Source organism: Bactrocera dorsalis, chromosome 3 (genome assembly GCF_023373825.1).
Source record: "Bactrocera dorsalis isolate Fly_Bdor chromosome 3, ASM2337382v1, whole genome shotgun sequence".
Classification (NCBI taxonomy): Eukaryota; Metazoa; Arthropoda; class Insecta; order Diptera; family Tephritidae; genus Bactrocera; species Bactrocera dorsalis.
Window position 1 is genome coordinate 42,525,537 of NC_064305.1, and position 21,800 is coordinate 42,547,336.

Sequence of the window (21,800 nt, forward strand, 5' to 3'; positions counted from 1 at the left end):
GTTCCATTCATAGGACCCGAAATAGGGGGAAACCGTCGAATTTGGTCTTGTCTTTTTTTTTTTTTGAAAAAAGCTATCACAGTGTAATTTGTGTCTGAACTTCTTAGTTCTCTAAAGTATGTTAAATTAGTGATGTGAAAAATATTTCCGTAGTCATTATACAGGGCTACATCTCCGTCTTTTAATAATACGTAATCTTCTCTTGTATAGTCCACAATGTCCATCATTGTATTGGTAATTAATGTTAGAATAATTAAGGGTATCATCCTCTAAAAATATATGATTAAAATTTAATACGAGTATTATCTTTATGTACTATTCTATTCCTGTAGTTAATTCTAACTTTATTCCCTAAGTCTTCTTTTACTACCTGTTTCTTGTATCTAGGATTTAGTTTATTTCTCTCTCCTGTAATCTTTTCATATATAACAACTCCGCATAAATATGTTTTATTAATTCTTTTTTTATTGTGTCTTTCTAGCATCTTAGTTTGTGCTGATAAAAGTTTGTCTGGTAAAATATCATGAGAGACTTTATTATAAAGTACTTCAAATGGTTTCTCATTACACACAAAAAAGTTTTGGTGTCAAAACAGCACTCTTCGGTGTTGCTGTATATATAAACTAAAAAAGGTGTAAATTTAACACCAAAAGGAGTCAAAATAAATAACACTAAAAGGAGCAAGTTTGACACTAATGCAGAGTATTTGTAAACAGCACCTTAAAGTGTGATTTTAACTCCAATAAAGTGTTAATAAGAATTACACTAAAAAGTGTAATTTTAACTCTATTAAGTCTTAAATTTTGAGTGCAGTTTTAGCTCCAATAAAGTGCTAAAAAAATTGACACTAAAAGTTGTAATTTCAACTCTTAACTATTCCCCAAAATTTGCCCCCACATAAAGGCTGGAATGAAACGGAACTCGTTTTTAATTCATTTTTTATTCAGTTCAAAAACTATTTACATATACTATTTAGATAAAAATTACATCCGTTATTATTATGTATATATTACAGTAGAAACTCGATTAACCGGACTAATTGTTGTCGAAAGGCATTCGGATAATCGAAAATCCGGATAATCGAATCTATGAAGAAAAACAAATAGATATTCATATCCTGCAACGAAAATCAATGTTTATTAAGAAATGAACACTTACTTATGTATGTATGGACATATTTTCTTAGATTACACTACATACGTAATACTAAACTGCAGCATTAATCATGAAATACAATAAAATATTTAGGTATGTACGTATGTACGAATAATTTGTCTACAATATGTACTTGGTAATTTGCATTTGGTAATCATAAAATAAGTACGTAGGTAATAAATTTAATTTGGTTTAAAATATTTGGTAATTGTCATTTGACGTAAGCAACTTTTTCTCTTCATTGCTGCTATATCACGAATTCGTTTCAGTTGTAGTAGACTCACAGTATCACTCTAGAGGTATTCTCTTGCTCTTGCAAAACCCTTGCACGGTGCGAAAATTGCATATATTTCCTCTCGGTGCACCGGCACAACAACAAACACACGCAGATAATTATTTGCAATGGCTGTAAAATATGTCAGACCAAAACCCATGTATATTTGCGTGCAATGTCCTGGAAAAATATATTTGCAACCCATTTTTAGCTGACATTTTACATAAAGACATATAACGTCGTTCCAACACGTTCATGATTCCATAATTTGTACGTAGGTACGAGTACATATAAATTGGTCGCGATTGGTAGTCCGGATAATCGCGAATCCGTATAACTGAGGGCCGGATAAACGAGTTTCTACTGTAGAATTAATATGATAGCAATCATAAGGCTTTTTAAATTTCAGGTTGTCAAAGGGGATTACCTCCTTATTTTTCGAAGGAGACACCTCGTAAATATTAAGAACATCATCAAAAGTTGTGGTAGTATAATATTGAACATAAAATAATATATTATTAATAATATAAATATCTTTTATTTGTGCAAATATAAGCGTTTCATTTTCTCGTTTCAAATAAAGCATAAAGTCAGTTCTATAACGATATCCGTACTTATATTCAATCCAAGTTGAAGAATATATGTTACATGTTTCGTATTCTGGTAAAACCTTTGATAGACAAAATTTTACATTTTCATTTAGATTAGTACTATTTATAAAACCTTTTCTCCCTACCGAGTTTCTTACATATAAAGCAAAAATATCCCATTTTTTAAATTACTGATCGTTCAGCATCAATTTTGCTTTTGAATTTCATATAGATCTCAAGAACTCGATTAGAACACTTCATATTCGGTTCAACTTTGTAAATGAACTTAGAAAAAAATTTTATAAAGTTTGACAATGCTGGATCGAATTCTATATGGAATACATAAAATGACTTAAAATATAAATGAAATACCTCAATGAAAGTATATGTTATAGGCACATGTAAAGCTTTACCGTCAATTAAAATAAAATACTGAACAATTTCCTCCTTACTTTTTCCAGATGCTACGATTGTGGGCTGCTTGCTGTTTAATTTGAAGTCGTCTTTGGGTGTATTTATCTAAAATTATAAAGATAGTTAAATTATTAATATTCTTATAGGACAAATTATTGCTACTTTTTAATTTATATTTGAATAAAAGCAGGACAACAGTTATAGTTTTATCGCAAACGTTACTCCATACATACTTACATTCTGAAAATTTATAAATTTATTGATGGTTGATTCGAAATTTAGTCGTTGTTGTTTATTTTCCTTTGAGCGTAGTGTAAATGAAGGTAGTAGTCGTAGCAGATGTAAAAACGGTTTGATTTCAATAAACCACTCTAAAAATTTAAAATTTAAATCAGAATTTTTAATACATACATATGTATTTCCTAAGTGAAGATGCTCACCTGGTATTAAACAGCTTCTAATAGTATCTTTCAAAACGTCACCTGTGAATTTGTAAGATTGTACATTGTAATTCATATTAGCACAAATAATTGGGATTTTGTCTTAGCTTACCTTTGTCTAAAATTTCTAGCAAAAAACAGGAGCAACTGCCAAACTGCTTAATTGTAGATACTATTTGGTCTTCCTCTATTGGAACTTTATCCCGGTTCAGAAATTTTATTGTGATATTGTACGCAATGCCGAATTTTGAACAAACTGTTGAAATGATAATGCAATAAAGGTTCACAAACTTTTACTAACCCACAAACAAGAAAAAACTTACTGAAATCAAGCACATCTTTCGCTCTGGTATCTGTGTTTATATCAATGAGTTTTATCACATTCCCACTTTTCACTTTTACCAACATTTGCGTTCTTATTAATCAATTCCTTGTTTATTTAACAATTTTAGTTATTTTGTCTGTTGAAGCACGAAATTTCCCGACTGATTTCAGATGAAGACAAAGCAAGCCATGATGAGCGAAATGAGATGGCACCATGATTGCCATGCATTTTTTCATGTGTAGTAGTTTCAAAAAGCAAATAATTTATGCGGGATTTTAATTGTATTTAGATAAATGCATATACTATTGCGCATAGCCACAGATTAAGAAAACCATATCACTTCCAATTATTATTGGTGTGTATTTGTTAATATTTAAATTGAAAAATAAATTCTTCTTATAATATACTATCGTTTGGGATTAAATTTTGCATCTTTTTACAGATGAACATTTATATATTATTCAACAATTTTTTAATACATACAGATGCACATAACAGCATAAGTACTATTAATCCGTGGTTGCTGAACATATTCTTTATCTTTTATGCTAAATCTTTTATTATAAAACTAAACAAATATCTACTCATAAATGCACAAGTAACATATCGTCACCTAAAATGCAAAAGGCCGTAACTAACATTTTTAGTATTTTACAGGAGAAGCAAAAAACGTTATAGATTAAAGACTACTTAAAGCTAAATATCCAAATTGTAGATTTAAGCTTAGAAAACAAAGACGGATTTGTTTCTGAAAACCAAATTAATTGGAAAAAAGCAGTTTTTAAGAAATGTTAGTTACGGCCTTTTGCACTCTATTTTTCTGAAACCAAAAAGCCGTAACTACTTGAAAAAAATTGTGTATAAAATGAAAGCAATGGTTAAAATAAGAAAATGTGCTTTTAGGCTGTAACTAAAAAAGTTTTTAACAAGTTATGTCTTTTTGTATCTATTTATTGTAAGTATTTTAACACAAAAGAAATTATTTAATTAATACATTTAATTCGAGAAAATAAAATTAAATTAAACTAGTTAAGAAAAACAAAATAATTCATTTGAAAACAACAAAACCTGCAATACAAATAGCAAATTAGAATAGGTTTAAGATGTAAAGGGTATATTATCATAAAAGCTGTAGCAGTCAGCCGGAAGTAAAAATTTAAGTTCATGCAAGTGTTCCCATTTCTTTTTGGATATTGATATTCTTTCGGTATGTAACTGTGAAGGTTCGATGTCCCTAAATTTTTGTTGTGTACGTTGTGGCAAAACGTTATAATCGTCGTTGATGTTTGTTTTATAATAAATTATTCCAGATGAATCATATGCCAAGGCACGGATCATATTAACAGTTGGCTCTCCGGATTTTTTGCCTGTATTGAAGATGCTGAGTTTTTTATACATAATTTATACATGTATGTCATCGATCAAGTGGGGCGAGTTTAACGCATTTGGTTTGCTTCCGAACGGCTTCAAATGGAGTAATGTTTAAATAGTTCCAAATAATTCCAAATGGTTTATTTCTAAATAATAATTTGTAAGGCCATATACATTTATAAATAATTACATTATTGATTATTACTTACCGCAGTATGTCCTTCCACTTTCCTGGCTGATCGATGAATAAGCTGAAACACGATATGCACTGGCATATATGCACAAAGGCACTTGCATTTACCGTGCAGATCAGCACAGCTAGGATAGAGGGAAAACATACTGCAGCTTACAAACAACAAGTATATAAGCCCAGATAACTAATTAGAGCTTGCGCTTACCTGCTTATGCTTGTGCGAAGAAGAGGAAATGACAAATATACAAATTGCACAAACAAGTAAGCAGAAGCTTTACAGTTGGAATAATGTATATAATATGAAGCTCGCGACAATTTGAAGAGAAATGAAAATGAAACATTCAACTGTAAAATAAACATAGAAATTGAATATTACAATACTTATATGTATATGGGCAAGGGTTGCCAACATCCCCACCCCCGTGAATCAACCAGATTCACCACCATCAATGTCCAGAACGGCTAGTTTTGAGACTGCTCGCTGTTTAACTCCCGTGGAAGTTCGTATGTCTGCTCGTCGTACTTCGCCATCAGTCCCAAAGTATATTTTCTCCACTCTACCGCGGCACCATTCTCGTCGTGGAACGTTAGGATCGCATATAAACACCAATTCTCCTTCTTTTAATGGCTTCGTTCTACGGCACCATTTCACACGGCGAGTCAATGTAGGTAGATACTCAGTAATCCATCTCTTCCAAAAATGATCCCTTAATTGACGAGCGATGCGCCACTGCTTGTGTAGCATACAAGTGTTTCCCAAGTCAGCGTCTGCTATAGGAGTCTCGGGCGTGTTGTCTGCTCCCAGAATGAAATCGTTAGGAGTCAGAGGCTGTTCTTGATCGGCAGTGATAGGCAGATGCGTCAGTGGGCGAGAGTTAACGACGTTCTCAGCTTCAATCAGGAAACTAATCAGAGTATGCTCTCTTGGTGAAACTTCTTTTAATGTGTGACGTAGAACTCGCTTCACGCACTGTACCATTCTCTCCCACGCGCCACCTTCCGAAGGGTTAAATGGGGAATTAAACACCCACTGGATGTTTTTCTGTGATAATTCACTTTGTAAGCGACCGCAGTCGAACACTTCTGCAAATCGTTTTGCTTCTCGGTCGGCGCCAACGAAATTCTTTCCATTGTCAGACCTTATCCTTATGGGCGCACCACGTCTATTCACAAAATTACGTAAAGCAATAATACAGGAGTCAGTACTCAAATCGTGAGCCAGTTCTAGGTGCACAGCTCTCACTGTAAGGCACGTAAAGAGCGCAACCCATCTCTTCTCCGTACTGCGTCGAACAGTCACAGTGACTGGGCCAAAGTAATCAAGGCCAGTGTAGCTAAACGGGCGTACGTAGGGAGTAAGTCTGTCCGACGGAAGCGGTCCCATCCAAGGCGCTGACGGGGTAGCTTTATTCAAACGGCATACATTGCAACTGGCGATGACGTTGCGCAACACACTTCTTAGTCGTGGCACCCAATAATTACGGCGGATCTCACCAATAGTAGCTTCAATGTTTTGGTGGCACATAACGCTATGGTGATGTAACACCAATAATTTTGTGAAGGCATGATCAGGCGGTAGAATAATAGGACGTCGTGTGCTGATTGGAAGCCAGCTGGCGGCGTCGATGCGTCCCTGTACTCGAAGAACACCTTCTTCGTCTATATATGGTGAAAGTTGTAACAATGTACTGTCGTGGGCAATGTCGTGATCATTTTCAATAGACTGAAACTCTGCTGAATACACTTCGCGTTGTACTATGCGGCATAAAAGGCGTTTAGTATTGTCCACTTCTTGGGCTGTTAAACCATAACATTGATTTGGCTGTGTACGACGACGGCAATGGTTGACAAAGCGTAATACCCAGGCAACGGTTCTTACCAATCTTTGAAAAGAAGAGAATCTATTAAAATCAATAAAATTACAACTCACGATGACTAAAGCGTATTTGGGCCGAAGCTCTTCATCAGGTTCATCATTTCCAGAAACTGTTACGTCTTCTGAAGGCCATTCTTGCTCATCCTGGCGTAAGAAAGGGGGCCCCCGTGACCAACGTGCTGTTGGATTAAAATTGGTACAATCATTTGCTCGCGTCGCTTCATCGGCTACATTGTGCTTAGTGGGTATCCATCTCCAATTTGATATGCTTGTAGAAGCCAATATCTCTGCTATCCTATGCTGAACGAAAGGCTTGTAACGACGATGTTCACTCTGTATCCATTTGATGACCGTTTTTGAGTCACTCCACAGGATACAATCTTTGATGTTCAGAGAATGTTCGTCGCGGATACACTGCATAAGACGAGTGCCCAAAACCGCTGCCTGAAGCTCGAGGCGTGGCACAGTAAGGGTTTTCATTGGCGCACATTTTGTCTTGGCACAAACGAATGCAACATCAAATTCACCAGATATAAATTGAGATCGAATATAAGCAACGGCGGCGAAGGCATCTTCACTAGCATCAACAAATATGTGAAGTTGAAGTACCTGAGGTGCACCATTTCTGAAATAGTAACGAGGTATGGCATACTTGTCAATCTCGGTTAGTTGTTTATGCCACTTCGTCCAAGCAGCGTTTACGTCGTTTGGCAATGGGTCATTCCAGTGGACATCGTGTTTCCAAAGCTCACGCATAAGTAACTTGGCTCCAATGACGAAATGGCTTAGAAACCCAAGAGGGTCAAAAATCGACATGACGATACTTATAAGTTCTCTTTTAGTAGGGCGTCTCTCCCCATTTATAACCGCTTCCGAAACGTTAAGAAATTTTAGTTTGAAGCCAAAACAATCTGATGATGGCTGCCAAAACAAGCCTAGTACCTTCTCACCAACGAAACCTTCTTTTTTACCAATCGATCGTGTAACATCAGTACCACCAAGCGCGGCTAACACTTTCGAAGAATTGGATGTGAAGTTGCGAAGCTCGAACCCAGCATCCATATGAATCGCTCGGACCTGCTCTGACACGGAAATCGCTTCCACTTCCGAACTGAAGCTATCAACGAAGTCATCGACATAATGGTGGTCCAATATTGCTTTTACTGCAAGGGCCGTGGTTCCATGTTCATCTTGGTGCTCCAACGCGTTAACTTTTTTTACATAATTTGCAGCACATGGTGAACAAGCAGCGCCAAACGTCATCACGCACATTTCGTAAACATCCGGCGGTTGCGTAGCATCACCATCACGCCAAAGAAACCGCTGTGCACATCTGTCATCTTCTCGTATAAGGACTTGGTGGAACATTTCCTTGATGTCTCCACATACAGCAACTGCGCCCTCACGAAAACGAAATAATATCGACGGCAATGGGCGATATTCTTGTGGACCCTTCAAGAGCTGTGAGTTGAGGGAGATTCCACTTACCTCAGTAGCGGCATCGAAAACCATACGTAGCTTTCCGGGTTTTTTGGGATTAGCAACGGCAAGGTGTGGCAAATACCAAGTTGTTGGTGTACACTTGTACTCGTATTAACAAACGTAGGCATTGTCGTCGAATTAGAATGGATCGAAGGCGTAAAAATAGTTGAACTGTACATGTGGTTTGCAGCAGTGGTACTTGCTGCAAATAACGGCGGCGTATAACGGATATCGGTAGGTTGCGACAACGGTACTGTACAGTTGGCAATAGCTGGCTGCTGCGATTCCGGTAATTGTGTTGTTATCCTCGACGAAACTTCGGCGGCGACATTACTGTTGGATGTACCCACGTTGAGCGTTTCACCACGTGACTGGGGTTGAGAGGCCGATAAACTGATCTCAAGCATGGCTATTCGTTTTTGTAGAGCCGCAATCACGTTTTCCAGACGCGCAATGGCAGCGGCTGACGATGATCGAGTGGTGGCTCCGGTGGCTGTAGGGGCGGCTGGTAAATCACTGGCTACATTGACGGCGGCTGATGCACTGCTACCCTGGCTGGGTTTTGATGCTGATGACGTAGAAGCACCGGTATCCATATTTGGCAAATTTACTGAAGTCTGGCGGCGAGGTGATTTACCCATCGAATCTTGAAATTTCACAAACCAAATAGGCAAACAATTGGAATGCGAAATAAAGATTTGTCATCGATCAAGTGGGGCGAGTTTAACGCATTTGGTTTGCTTCCGAACGGCTTCAAATGGAGTAATGTTTAAATAGTTCCAAATAATTCCAAATGGTTTATTTCTAAATAATAATTTGTAAGGCAATATACATTTATAAATAATTACATTATTGATTATTACTTACCGCAGTATGTCCTTCCACTTTCCTGGCTGATCGATGAATAAGCTGAAACACGATATGCACTGGCATATATGCACAAAGGCACTTGCATTTACCGTGCAGATCAGCACAGCTAGGATAGAGGGAAAACATACTGCAGCTTACAAACAACAAGTATATAAGCCCAGATAACTAATTAGAGCTTGCGCTTACCTGCTTATGCTTGTGCGAAGAAGAGGAAATGACAAATATACAAATTGCACAAACAAGTAAGCAGAAGCTTTACAGTTGGAATAATGTATATAATATGAAGCTCGCGACAATTTGAAGAGAAATGAAAATGAAACATTCAACTGTAAAATAAACATAGAAATTGAATATTACAATACTTATATGTATATGGGCAAGGGTTGCCAACAATGTATGTAAATCTTTACCTGGTCGAATAGATACGTAGCGCTTAGGAATACTTTCGTAGTCAAGGAAATACTTGTAATCAACATGGTGCACTTTTAGAAATGGGTTCTTTCGAGACTCTCTAATCAAGCCAGACAGCTCAGATGGTAAATTTAATTGTCCCTTGTTGATTTTTCTTTGAATGAGGGAGTGGATCGAATCACATTCCATTTGTGTATGTCCCACTATTAAATATTTATGTTCTACCGTTATGTTTTCTTGAACACATAAAGATAATATTGCATTAGAGAGAATTACATTTCGGTTCTGGTAGAAACAACCATCGGAATATATAATTATGTGATGAATATTTGGTGACTTTTTAGTGGAATTTTTTATGTATTTTTTTATATACATGTAGCAAAGATAGAAGCAACAAGGGTACCATCTGTTTCGTCCCAGACAAAATTGTCAGATTCATGTGAAATAACGTTATAAATTGTGAAATTGTGCACTTGTAATTTCATTTTATAGTACGTGGCATTTGCATTTGTCTGTGGAATCAATTTCATTGCCTGCATGTCAATGCATAACAACAAGTGTAATCCTGATTTAGCGTTTTCTATGTCAATTAACTTTTCATTTCTCATGTCTTGTATATCCTTTCTATGAATGTCGTACTGTTTGTAGCTTTTAAAATCGGACCGCAAGTACAGTTTCTTCGTATACTGTTCATTTCTCATTTCTGATTCAAGCTTAGGAATGTCATGCAACCATTTTTCCAGAAAATGTATACGTTTTTGAAATAAGACTCCTTCATTAGTAAATGCTTTACGTTCTGATGTTATTTTGTTTTGTTCTTCTGGCGAAATATTGGTGCCATGGGAGTCATTGAAATTTACCCAATTCCTCACCATTTTCTCATTTAATCCAAGCGTAGATAAAAACATATGAAAGCACAGTTGAACACGTTTAGAATGATGTTTTAAATAGTAACGTTTTGTAATTGATCTTCTAGAGTTCTCAAAACCAATTCGCTTTATGTTCGCGCGTTCAACAAGATTAACGACATACATTTTTTTTTGATCCCATGACATTTTCCAGAACCCATTAAATATTTCCTTACGATTTTCTTCGGAAAATGTAGAACAATTCCGTACAGCACTTTTCTCACAGAATTTTGAAGTACATCCAGCTTTAAGTTCTCTTGGAGCTTTTTCACTAATAATGCCTTTCGATAGTCCCACGTATTCTTTCCTTTCAATCGGTTTATTATATATCCAGACCTTTTATTATTTTTTTTTTAAGTTTTTCATTACAACCATTTTCACAATTAGTACTCATTTTATTAATTTTGTTTTATTCGGGGAATAAAGGCAGTAACACAATAACACAATTTGATAAAGAATGAAAGATAATGAAAACAACTGTAATTACGGATAACACAATGTGTCACATTGAAATTGAATCAAAGAGAATGAAAAAAGGATAGTTACGGCTTTTTGGTTTATGAAATTGTTGAAGTTGTAGTTGCGGCCTTCTGATTCTCGCCTATAAAGTCGTTATTTTTGGACGTATGCATGTAAAATTTGCTGTGTACACGTATTTCGGTAAAGTACTTCATAATCAATCAAAAAGTTATAAGTAAATATACCATAAGTCAATGAAAATATTTCATACTTAAGGTATATCTTGCATTATTTGATGGCAACCCTTTCTTTGCGTCCACGAATAACTGTTAATTTCGCTTGTTATATACATACAGATGTACGTACACTTGCGAGCACTTGAATAGGAACAAAAACTGATGTCGGAATAATTGGATTTTTCCATTTTTCAACATATTTTTTCTCGTTTAAAATGAAATACAATTGTCCGTGGCTGAGTGATAGGCCTCAACATTTTACCATTGTGATTAAACGCTTTTTTGTCTTAAACCTTTCGAAAAATGAACAATTTTTCGTATAGAAGAATTGACGAGCACATACAAAGAATAACTTCCTGCCTTACCATTAATTTTGAAATATATTTAAGTAGGCGCTTCTGTCTCTAAACAAATACAAACAAATTAAAAAACCGTCGGTAAATCGTGTCTGTAAAACATAACGATCCATCATTCAAACATTGTCTCTTTCCATGTGCGAGTTAGTGTATACTGCCGTTCTTACGTGAGATGGGAGACAGAGAGCGGTTAAGAGCGATTTTGAACATCGCGAGAATTTATTGCCAGATTGGGTAATTAATAAACCATAAGTTTACTCTAGGGGATTTTCGCATTGGTATGAGATGGGTATAGACATAATCAGCAATTTGTCAATAATTTTTCAAGTTAAAACCAAATTAGTGGACAAAAGAAGGATATAAATTTTTATATAGTATATAATTGTGATACTTTGCAAGAAAAGCAATTCGCATTTATGGCATACATCAAATTGCAAGTGGTGGATTGGTATTGTAGTCAATTTTTTTCTAACTTATGGTAACGCCATTTGTAATGAACAGCAATGCTGACTACCAAATAGTGTTAAACTTATACTTTAAAGTGCAGATCAGCGAGCAAATTAGTAAAACGACTCCACATTTTCTCACGGTGCAAATGAGAATGACACCATAAATTGGTGTTAATATTGCTCCCAAAGGTGTAGAATTCACACTTTACTTTTTTGTGTGTAGTTACCGAATGTATAGTTTTATTATATTGTTGGGCAGCTCTAAATATTGATTTTGAAAAGCTTATTAAATTATATTCCTGTTTAATACATCGCGAAATTTCAATTATTGTTGAATGTACCCTCTCAATTTGACCATTCGTGGTCAGGCACGTAGCCAGGGGGGGGGGCTAGAGGGCTGAAGCCCCCCCCGAAATAAGGAAATTTTTTAAATAAATCGCAAATAAAAAAGATTTATCACTGACTGAATCTTTAGAAACTCTTATACACAACTCAGTTCAAACCTATAACAGTCGTACGCAACTACACTAGACGGTGACTGAAAACTTATCAAAAGTCATACTTAAGCGTTGTACAGATCTTCATCTTGATATGGTGAAGTTGGTTGGACAGGGATATGACGGAGCAGCAAACTTGTCAGGGCATTTAAGTGGAGTGCAAACCAGGATAAGACAACTGTATCCAAAAGCACGATATGTTCATTGCGCTAGTCACCGATTGAACCTTGCGCTTTCTAATACTATGTCATTACCTTCAATACGGAACTGCCTTGGTATTGTCAATGAAATAGGAAATTTATTTAGAAACCATTCAAATGCAAACACAACTTTCCAGGACGTTATACAGAAGCACGCACCAGAAAGCAAAAAAAGACGACTTGTTCGCCTTTGTGAAACAAGGTTTATAGAAAGGCATGAAAGCATTATAAGCTTTGTGGAGATTTTCAAATTCATTGTACTAAGTTTGGAAATAATTTCGAGTAAGACATGGTCCATTTCGTCTAAAGCATCAGCCTTCTTAGCAGCGGTAGAGAAAAGCGATTTTTTGCTTAGTCTATTCGTCTGTGAGCAATTGTTCAGCTTAACGCTGCCACTGTCTGTGCAACTCCAAGAAAAATCTATGGATTTTGTATCAGCAATGAACCGAGCCAAAGAATTAATAAGAACTCTGCACCAGATAAGAGAAACAGCGGAATCAACATGCTAATGTTAAAGAATCTAGGCTCGACGGAAGTAAAATATCACACCAAGGTCCTCAACCTGTCGCTCACCACTCTTCAAATACCCGATGTGTGGAAAGTCGGAAGAGTGGTCCCACTACTGAAACCTGGGAAACCCGCCAACAAAGGGGAATCTTATCGACCGATAACTCTCCTCTCCCCAGTAGTGAAGACACTTGAGGCCTTGTTACTCCCGACCTTCACTCACCACCTGAGCCTAGCCAGCCACCAGCATGGTTTCCGCAAAGTGCACAGCACCACCACAGCACTTAGCGTCATAAACGCCCAGATAGTTCGTGGCCTCAACCAGAAACCACCCTGCGAAAGAACGATCCCCGTAGCGTTGGACCTGTCAAAAGTTTTTGACACGGTCAACCACACAACGCTACTGCAGGACATTGAAAAAACCACTCTCCCTCCAGGGCTTAAGAGGTGGACCATAAACTATCTGAACGGTCGTCAGTCATCCGTACTATTTCGAGGTGAAACATCTAAACTTAGAAGAATTAAACAGGGGGTTCCGCAGGGTGGTGTCCTCTCCCCGTTACTGTTTAATTTCTATATCTCGAAACTTCCTCAACCACCAGAGGGGGTCTCCATAACCTCGTACGCAGATGACTGCACGATATTGACGTCGGGCAATGGAATAGATGGCATGTGTTCGAAAGTAAACAGCTACCTCTCCGACCTTTCTCGTTTCCTCACTGCACGAAACCTCCAACTTTCACCCACCAAATCCACAGCGACTATATTCACAAACTGGACGAAGGAGTATAGACTTGAACTTAATATTGCAGTCGATGGCGTCAAAATTCCGACTGTCAATAACCCTAAGATTTTAGGCGTAACCTTCGATAGTCTATGCTCCTTCTCTCCCCATACGACCGCGATTATCGCCAAGGTACAGAGCCGCAACAAAATCCTCAAGTCGCTAGCCGGCAGCACATGGGGAAAAGACAAAGAAACGTTGTTGGCAACTTACAAGGCAATCGGCCGGCCGGTCCTCAACTACGCAGCACCGATATGCTCGCCTGGATGCAGTGGTACGCAGATGAGGAAACTTCAGACCTGTCAAAATACAGCACTCCGGACCACGACGGGATGCCTCTTGATGTCTCCCGTTGAACACCTCCATAGTGAGACGCACATGCTTCCTGTAAAGGAGCATAATCAACTCCTCTCCAGGCAGTTCCTCCTTGGTTGTTTCCGTAGGAATCACCCCTGCAGCCATCTGCATGGAGCGGAACCGCCTCCCAGGAGCATCAAGAGGTCATTCCTCGACTATGTCGATGACATTGCACAGTACGCCGACCAGACTTCGGACGCAACTAACTTTCGACAGGCACTGACCGCCATTCACAGTGGAGCCATCAACACCTTCACCGACTCCCTTCCCGTGAATGGCGTTCTTGGAGTCAAACCACCACCTATTGTAGACGAAGAGCTCCAGTTGCCGCGAGAAACGCGAGTGACCCTAGCGCAACTTCGTTCTGGATACTGTAGCAGGTTAAACTCCTACTTATCCAGAATCGACCCCGACATACCTAATGTATGTCCTGCATGCAACGAGTCTCCGCATGACACAGGCAACCTCTTTGCATGCCCCACAAACCCCACCCATCTAGCACCCTCTTCCCTTTGGTCCGACCCCGTCGTAACAGCACGTTTCTTGGGCCTACCGTTAGATGATCTCGACGACAACACAAACAACCCTTACCATCCTAACGGGGATTAGCTAACCGTTAAAACAACAAACAACAACAGAAACAGCGGACGGTTTTTTCAACGATATTTTCCAAACAGCATCACAAATGTCTATCTTTTTGACACTTCGCGTCAAACTACTCGTGCTAATCCACCTTGCACAACCCCTGAAAGCCACTTCAGAGTTACAATATTTATTCCATGCGTTGATGCTCTGATTCAAAACATGACAGAACGTTTATTAGTGAATGAGGATATACTCTCGTCATTTCAAATTCTACTCCCAGGTTTTGCTGCAATTGATAATGCCGAAGAATTAAAAAATTTAACTATTTACTTCGAGGAGCAAATATCAATGACAGCATTAAAATCAGAGTATCGATTGTGGTGTGCCAGCTTATCAACAATAGATCCAACCATAGAAGTGTTGAAATTACTGCAACATTGCGATGCAACGTATTTTAAAAATATTCACTACCTGCTTACAATTTTAGCAACTCTTCCAATGACGACCGCTTCCGTTGAAAGAACTTTTTCAACCTTAAAAAGAATTAAAACTTTACAACGCAGTGTCATGGGCAATGAGCGGCTGAGTGCACTTGCTGTTATTGCAGTGCACTGGGATATTAAAATAGATCCAGATGAAGTAATTAATGATATGGCAAACAAGAAGAAAAGAAAAATATTACTTATTTAAGTTACAACTACCAAATCATTTAAGTAATATGTATATGAATTTAAATACTTTTTTTTTAATAAACAGAAAATTTAAAGTTTATACATATATGTTTTTACTTCAGCCCCCCCGAAATGAAAAGCTGGCTACGGGCCTGTTCGTGGTACTAAGATTTGGGTTACAAAAAAATATTTCTATTTGAAGTCTCTGCATCAAGGACTTAAATTGTACCGTAGTGAATCCTGGTTCATTATCAATTGTTAATTTCTTAATATTAGGGAAGCTTTATAATATTTCTAACACTTTATCTTCTAAATTAATCTTATCTTCGATTTGCTTAATAACCAAAAATTTGGAATAGCTATCTATACACGTAATGAATTTTAAAGATTGCGCATAGAATATATCCATGTGTATCTGTACTCCTTCCTCTGCAGGTATTGGGACCTCTCCAATTGGTATTTTTATAGGATGTCTATCATATTTGTTTTTATTACATATGTCGCAATTCCTTACATATTCTTTGAATTGTTTTCTCATTTCAGGCCAATAATATTTTTTGCAAATTTGATCCAAATTTTCTTGGTAACTTCTATGTGCTCGTGTATGCGTTTGTGCAATTATACTCGTAATTCCTTGGTCTTCTCTGTTTGTTATGTCAATTGGAAAATTTTTCGTATATATGAATTTATTAGTAAATGTTTCTCTTAGTTTCGCTATATATTTCATACAGATCCCCTATTGAGCAATGTATTGCCGTAACTATATTTGGTTTGATGTATTCCTTTAATATTGTGATTAAATTATCAACAGTATCATATTCAATTAAATGTCTAATTTTTCCAAATTCTTGAATTTGCTCGTGTATTGTAAATCTATTTTTACTTAGTAAAATTTGTTGTTTAAATTGGTTTAATGGTTTTTTTGTCTCGGGTATCTGAGTATGATCACTACTTTCAGCTGAATTTTGAGTTACTGTGGTTGACGATTCGTCGGATAAATTATTAAGAAATTGTCGTGACAGAGCATCTGCTACCACATTTGTTTTATCTGGTTTATATACAATTTTTGCTCCATATTCTCCAATTAAAGCATGCCATCTTTTCATTTTGGTATTTGGATTTCTAGGTGAGACTGCAAATGTTAGTGGTTAGTGATCGGTATGAATTTCCAAATCTGAAACTCCGTATAAATATTTTCTTAGAATTTTTAATGCCCATACGATAGCGTATAGTCCTTATTCATTAGTCGCGTAATTTTTTTCTGTTGAATTTAATGTTTTAGATATAAATGTAATAGGTTTGCCCCTTGGCTTAAGACTCCACCAATAGCTTCATTTGATGCGTCTGTTGTTAATATAAATGTTTCGTTAAAACTTGGTTGAATTAATTCGACTTGATCTACTAATATAGACTTCAATTTCTCAATTGCCAAAAGTCCTTCTTGTTCCAATCTAAATTTAATTTTTTTAGACATATGTCGTGAAACTCTTCCGTTTTCACCTGATAAATGTATTGTTAATGGTTTTGCTATTTTACCATAATTTTTAATAAACTTCCTGTAAAATCCAGTCATTCCTAGGAAGCTTCGTAACTGTCGTAGAGTTGTCGGAACCGGAAAATTTAAAATTGTTTCAACTTTTTTTGGATCTGTCTTTATAACATTATTTGCAACAATATATCCCAAAAATTCTACTTCTTCTTGGTAGAATTTAGATTTTTGTAATGAAATTTTCATATTTGCGTTTTTTAGTACTTCTATTATTATACTTAATTGTTTTTTATGTTCCTCGAAGCTTTTTGAAAATACGATTATATCGTCAATATAAACGTGACAAAATTTTCCAATAAAGTCCCTTAAAACATTGTCCATTGCCCCTTGGAAATATACTAGGCGCGTTTTTTAAACCAAATGGCATTCTTAAAAATTCGTATTTTCCGTTATTTACTGAAAATGCAGTTTTTTCAATATCGTGTTCTTTAATAAGGATCTGGTGAAAACCTGATTCCAGATCTATTGTGGAAAAATATTTTGAACTTCTTAAATTTGAAAGTATTATATTGCTATCCGGAATTGGATATTTATCTGATTTTGTTACTTCATTTAGTTTTTTGTAATCGATTACCATTCGCAATTTCGGCGTACCGTCTTCATTTACACCTTTTTTTGGTACAACCCAAATTGGCGAAATATATGCGCTTTTACTTCGTCTTATTATTTTATCTTCCATCATTTTTTTTACCTCTTCGTTTATGAAGGAATTAGCAGAAAGAGGATATGGGTATTGTTTACTCCATATAGGAGTTTCAACAATTGTTGTTATTTCCGCTTTTATATCCGTTCGAAACGGTAAATTCATATTTATTGTAGAATGTATTTGATATATTTCATTTCTAATTTCCTCTCAAATTTTCAATTTCATCTTCGTTTATGTCGGTATTTCCTTCGACTGGCGCTTTAGAGAACTTTACTCTAAAGTAATTTTGTTTACATAGTTTTCCTCTTCTATATTGCCGGTATTTTCATCGGCTGGCGTTGTAGAACTTCTTTGTTCCACAATATATTTTTTATTTAATTTGCCGGTATTATCATCGGCTGGCGTTGTAGAACTTTTTCGTTCCACAATATTTTTTGCATAATTATTACTTCTACTCTGCTGGTATAAATCTTCAGCTGGCGTTGTACAGCTTTCCTGCTCCACAGTATTCATTTTTTTATATTTGCCGGTATTTCCATCGGCTGGCGCTTTAGAAGTCTTTGCTTCCAAAGTAATTTCGTCCTCCTTAACGATCTTTAAATTATCCTTACTTTTCTGATGCTCATATTCGCATCCTAATTTATTATTAATTTCTTTTTTTCAAAGTTAATCACCGCATTAATGTCGTTCAAAAATGTGTATCCTATTAATAGGTCTGCTTCCAAATTTTCGATTTCGTAGAATATTTCCGTATTCTTGATTTAATATAGCAAATAGTTGCTCCCGTATCTATTAATATTTTAAAGTTTTGACCAGTAACCCTGTCATTTAGAAAAAATATATGGCAGAGTTAATTTTGGCCTAAAAAATTATCCTCCTTAATATTATTAATGCGCTGTGTCTTAGTCAGTGGCTTCACATTCTGTTGTGTACTTCCATGTGGCCTTTTTTCTAAATTGTTTTGGTTAAAGGTTGTTGGCTTTTGCAACATACGGTTGCGTGTATGGATGCTTGAGTCGACATCCATTGGTGTAGGTCGTGGTTGGTTATTCTGATACCCCATTCTTTGGTTGTAATTCCTTTGTGGCTGGACTTGTGGGAACCGTAAATTATTATTGAAATTGCCGTTATTGAATCTGTTGTTATTAAAAGTATGTTGCCTGTTATTGTTGTTAGGATTTGAATAGTTTTGATTTTTTCCAAATTGTAATGCGAAGGACGCTCGCATATTGTTAGATTCTAATTTTTGTTCTTTTGCTAAAGCATTTGGTAAATCGCTTGGCGATAGTGAAAATAGTATGTTTGCTAAGTTTCCGTTTAGTCCCGTTATGAATGTGCGTAAGGCATCCCGCCTATTTTTGGCATTAAATTTACGGCACTATCTGATCCGTAAGTCATTATGGTTTTGTTTATTAGGAAAGTTAATTTCTCATTAACCTTATTATAATATTCAATTATGGAGTAATTGCCTTGACGCAGGATACTCATTTCTTTCTCAATTATATGAGCTGGTCGCTTATCGGCGTAAGCGAAATCTAATCGTGCTAAAATAGCATCAAAATTTAAAACTGTTCCGTGGTTGGACAAAATGTCATTAGCATCGTGAGTAATTTTATTTCTTAATATAGTCAATTTATTTCTTAATATAGTCAATGCAGCCTACCTACGGCTGCCTCTTACGTATAAACTCATTGCATTGTTAGCCGATTTCCTCCAGCTAACATATTTATTCTGTTTTCCCCCAAATTCTGGTAAAGACTCTACTACTTCTAGGGATTCGTCACAGCGAATCTCTGAATTTATTACTTCAGGTTTGTAATCGGTTATTGTTGTAGGCTTCGTTAAGTCTTCTATTTGCCTGCGCATTTCAGATATTTCTACTCTAATTGATGCGTTCGTTGCGGCAATTAGTCTTGCGACTAAGGTCTCATTTTCGCTACTTAAAGCCATTTTTGATTAATTAATTTTTTCTTTTCTTTTCCTTTAAATATGGACAATTTTCAAATTTATGGTTGCCTTTACAGTAATCGTAATAATGCAACCTTTCTTATTTTGGAGTACTTATATTACTTCCCATTTAAAACAAATCTTCCTTTTTTGATACTTGTATCATCTCTATAGTCTCAGACATAATTGTCTCCTGATTATAATAATCCTCAAGTGTGGTCTTTTTATCTTTTCCTATATATCGAAAAATTTTCACCATACATTTAATTTTAAGTTTATCTTTATTTAGATCCCTTTCTTTTTTGTTAATCCTATTGACTTCTACAAATCCTTCAAGATTTCTAACTATTCTGTCTATTTCGTTATAGTCCAAGTCAGTTGGTAAAGCCTCTGTCATTTTGTTGTTTTTTAAGACTTAATTTAATATAATTTGTATATATTTGATATACAATTTTTATTTTATTTTCAAACACGGACGGTTGTGAAAGGCAGGATTATTAATTTTATAATACTCACAGTAAACAATTTTTATATTTAATATAATTGGGTTTATTTCCCATTTAATTGATAAATATATGTAGGTCTTACTTACAACTAATTTTATGTTGTTGCTGCTATTGCTGCTGTTGTTACCGTTGCTGTTGCTGCTGTTGCGGCTATTGTTGCCTTTGCTGCTGCTGTTGCTTTCTGAGTAGAACTTTGGCGGTTGGTTATGCGATGGTCGTCGTTGGCGGTCGTGCGTGAGGTTTAGATGAAATAAGATTTTTTTTTTCAGATTTCTGATTTACAGAAATTTTTTGATTCTTTTGTTTTTATCATGGGCTTTCAGCGTTTTTTATGTGGATGTCTTATGGATCCACACACTTTCTTTTATGTCTTTGAAATTTTCACAAATGTTCATAAATGTTCACTTTCAGGTTTTTTCTTCAATTCAAACTTTGAAATCACTTTATATTTGCTGTTGTAGTTTTTTGTTTTAAATCTTTTGTTTTTTTTTTACTTTTCTCCCTATTTTTGGGATAAAACACAAGGGTTGGTTTGAGTGCGATAATATATGGTGCGCTTTGATCATCAAGATGATCTTTCAATACGCCTGCCGATTATACACTGATCTTTATTAGTAAAAGCACTTATATTTATATTCTTATAATTCTATGCTTATTACTAGAGATGCTTTGGGATTACATTAAGTGATGAAATGCCAGAGCATTGGATTTCCAATTATTCTCATTAGCAAAACAAATGGAATATTGAATTATGCTTACTTATCAAAACAAGTGATGTATTGATTTCTTATTAATTAAAGTATTCTGCTAACCAAGCAGCAATACTGTAAGAAGATACAATTTGTTTACGTTTATCATTAGGTCTCTGTGTGGCTGCTGCCGTTAACTTGTATATACATTTGTATGTTTGCATATACGTATTTATGTAAATTTATATGTGATTAATTTATTTTGCTTACTTTTCTTGTTATATTTTCAATTGCCTTCCCTTTTTTGTTTTGAGTCACTCCTAGTTAATGCTTTATGTAGCATAAAGAGTATTGTCGAAAAATATTGCAAGTATGTAAATGGATAATAGAATTTGTTTTAAGTTTGTTTTTGTTAAACATATGTATTTGTTTGAATAAACAAAACTGAGTATAGAAGGCAGTGAATTATTATATAATAAAGACGTAACTTCAAACATTTTGGTATATTAAACGGGTTTGTTTTTTTCTTTTGTTTTTTTATAATTACAGTTTATGTGCTAATAAACTGCAATCTTTAACATACATATGTATGTACATAAATGCATGATAAAGTAAAAAGAAAAGCAAACGATACGACTCACTTTATCTTTCATCAAGGGTTTTTCGGGGGTATAATAACATTTGCGCGTGTGTGCCTGCGGATATTAATTCCTCTTCTTCTAGTTTTGTAGCTTACTGCTCCATGCGGCCATTCCTTGCGGTTTTTGTTGTTTGGTATTTTTGTGTATTATTTGCGCCCGAATATTTGTTTTGTTTTAAGGTGCTTTAGTTTTTCGCGCCCGATTTATGTTTTGCTTAGGTTTCGCGAGTTTTTTTGTTATGTTTTTTCTTGTTTGTTGAAATTGTTTTTTATATTTTGTTTTTCCATGCAATTTGTTTTTATTTTTGTCACGTCATTTCTCTTTTAACCACCGTGAAACTTTATATGCATACATATATTTACATAAAAACACTGCACTATTGTTACTTTTAATTTTTTCACTTCAAGTAATA

The 21,800-nt window shown here is 35.7% G+C and overlaps 2 protein-coding genes across 3 annotated transcripts; both read right to left on the reverse strand.

Moving 5' to 3' along the window:
• Positions 1-510: 510 nt before the first annotated feature.
• On the reverse strand, positions 511-11,922 carry LOC125777158 (uncharacterized). Of its 2 annotated transcripts, XM_049451416.1 has the most exons (6): positions 9,401-11,922; positions 3,197-4,565; positions 2,986-3,129; positions 2,874-2,915; positions 2,671-2,804; positions 511-2,538 (listed from the first exon to the last, which is right to left on the reverse strand). In XM_049451416.1, the coding sequence occupies exons 2-6, from the start codon at positions 3,279-3,281 to the stop codon at positions 2,203-2,205; spliced, it is 741 nt and encodes a 246-aa protein (XP_049307373.1). In that variant the 5' UTR covers positions 3,282-4,565; positions 9,401-11,922; the 3' UTR covers positions 511-2,202. The 2 variants fall into 2 exon arrangements, with proteins under 2 accessions (XP_049307373.1, XP_049307372.1); XM_049451415.1 differs by lacking the exon at positions 9,401-11,922 and having other exon boundaries at positions 2,671-2,915; positions 3,197-5,227.
• On the reverse strand, positions 5,190-8,716 carry LOC125777582 (uncharacterized). The gene is made up of 3 exons (XM_049452671.1): positions 8,153-8,716; positions 6,693-8,099; positions 5,190-6,584 (listed from the first exon to the last, which is right to left on the reverse strand). Exons 1-3 carry the CDS (start codon positions 8,714-8,716, stop codon positions 5,190-5,192), a joined length of 3,366 nt encoding a protein of 1,121 aa, XP_049308628.1.
• Positions 11,923-21,800: the final 9,878 nt, after the last annotated feature.

Coding starts and splice junctions, on each gene's coding strand:
- LOC125777158 (XM_049451415.1), bottom strand. CDS start 3,281: ATGTTGGTAAAAGTGAAAAGTGGGAATGTGATAAAACTCATTGATATA. Junction 3,130..3,196: donor GAAAGATGTGCTTGATTTCA/GTAAGTTTTTTC, acceptor TCATTTCAACAG/TTTGTTCAAAATTCGGCATT. Junction 2,916..2,985: donor GCTAGAAATTTTAGACAAAG/GTAAGCTAAGAC, acceptor ACAAATTCACAG/GTGACGTTTTGAAAGATACT.
- LOC125777582 (XM_049452671.1), bottom strand. CDS start 8,716: ATGGATACCGGTGCTTCTACGTCATCAGCATCAAAACCCAGCCAGGGT. Junction 8,100..8,152: donor CAAAAAACCCGGAAAGCTAC/GTATGGTTTTCG, acceptor CTCAACTCACAG/CTCTTGAAGGGTCCACAAGA. Junction 6,585..6,692: donor CCAAATACGCTTTAGTCATC/GTGAGTTGTAAT, acceptor CGTCGTACACAG/CCAAATCAATGTTATGGTTT.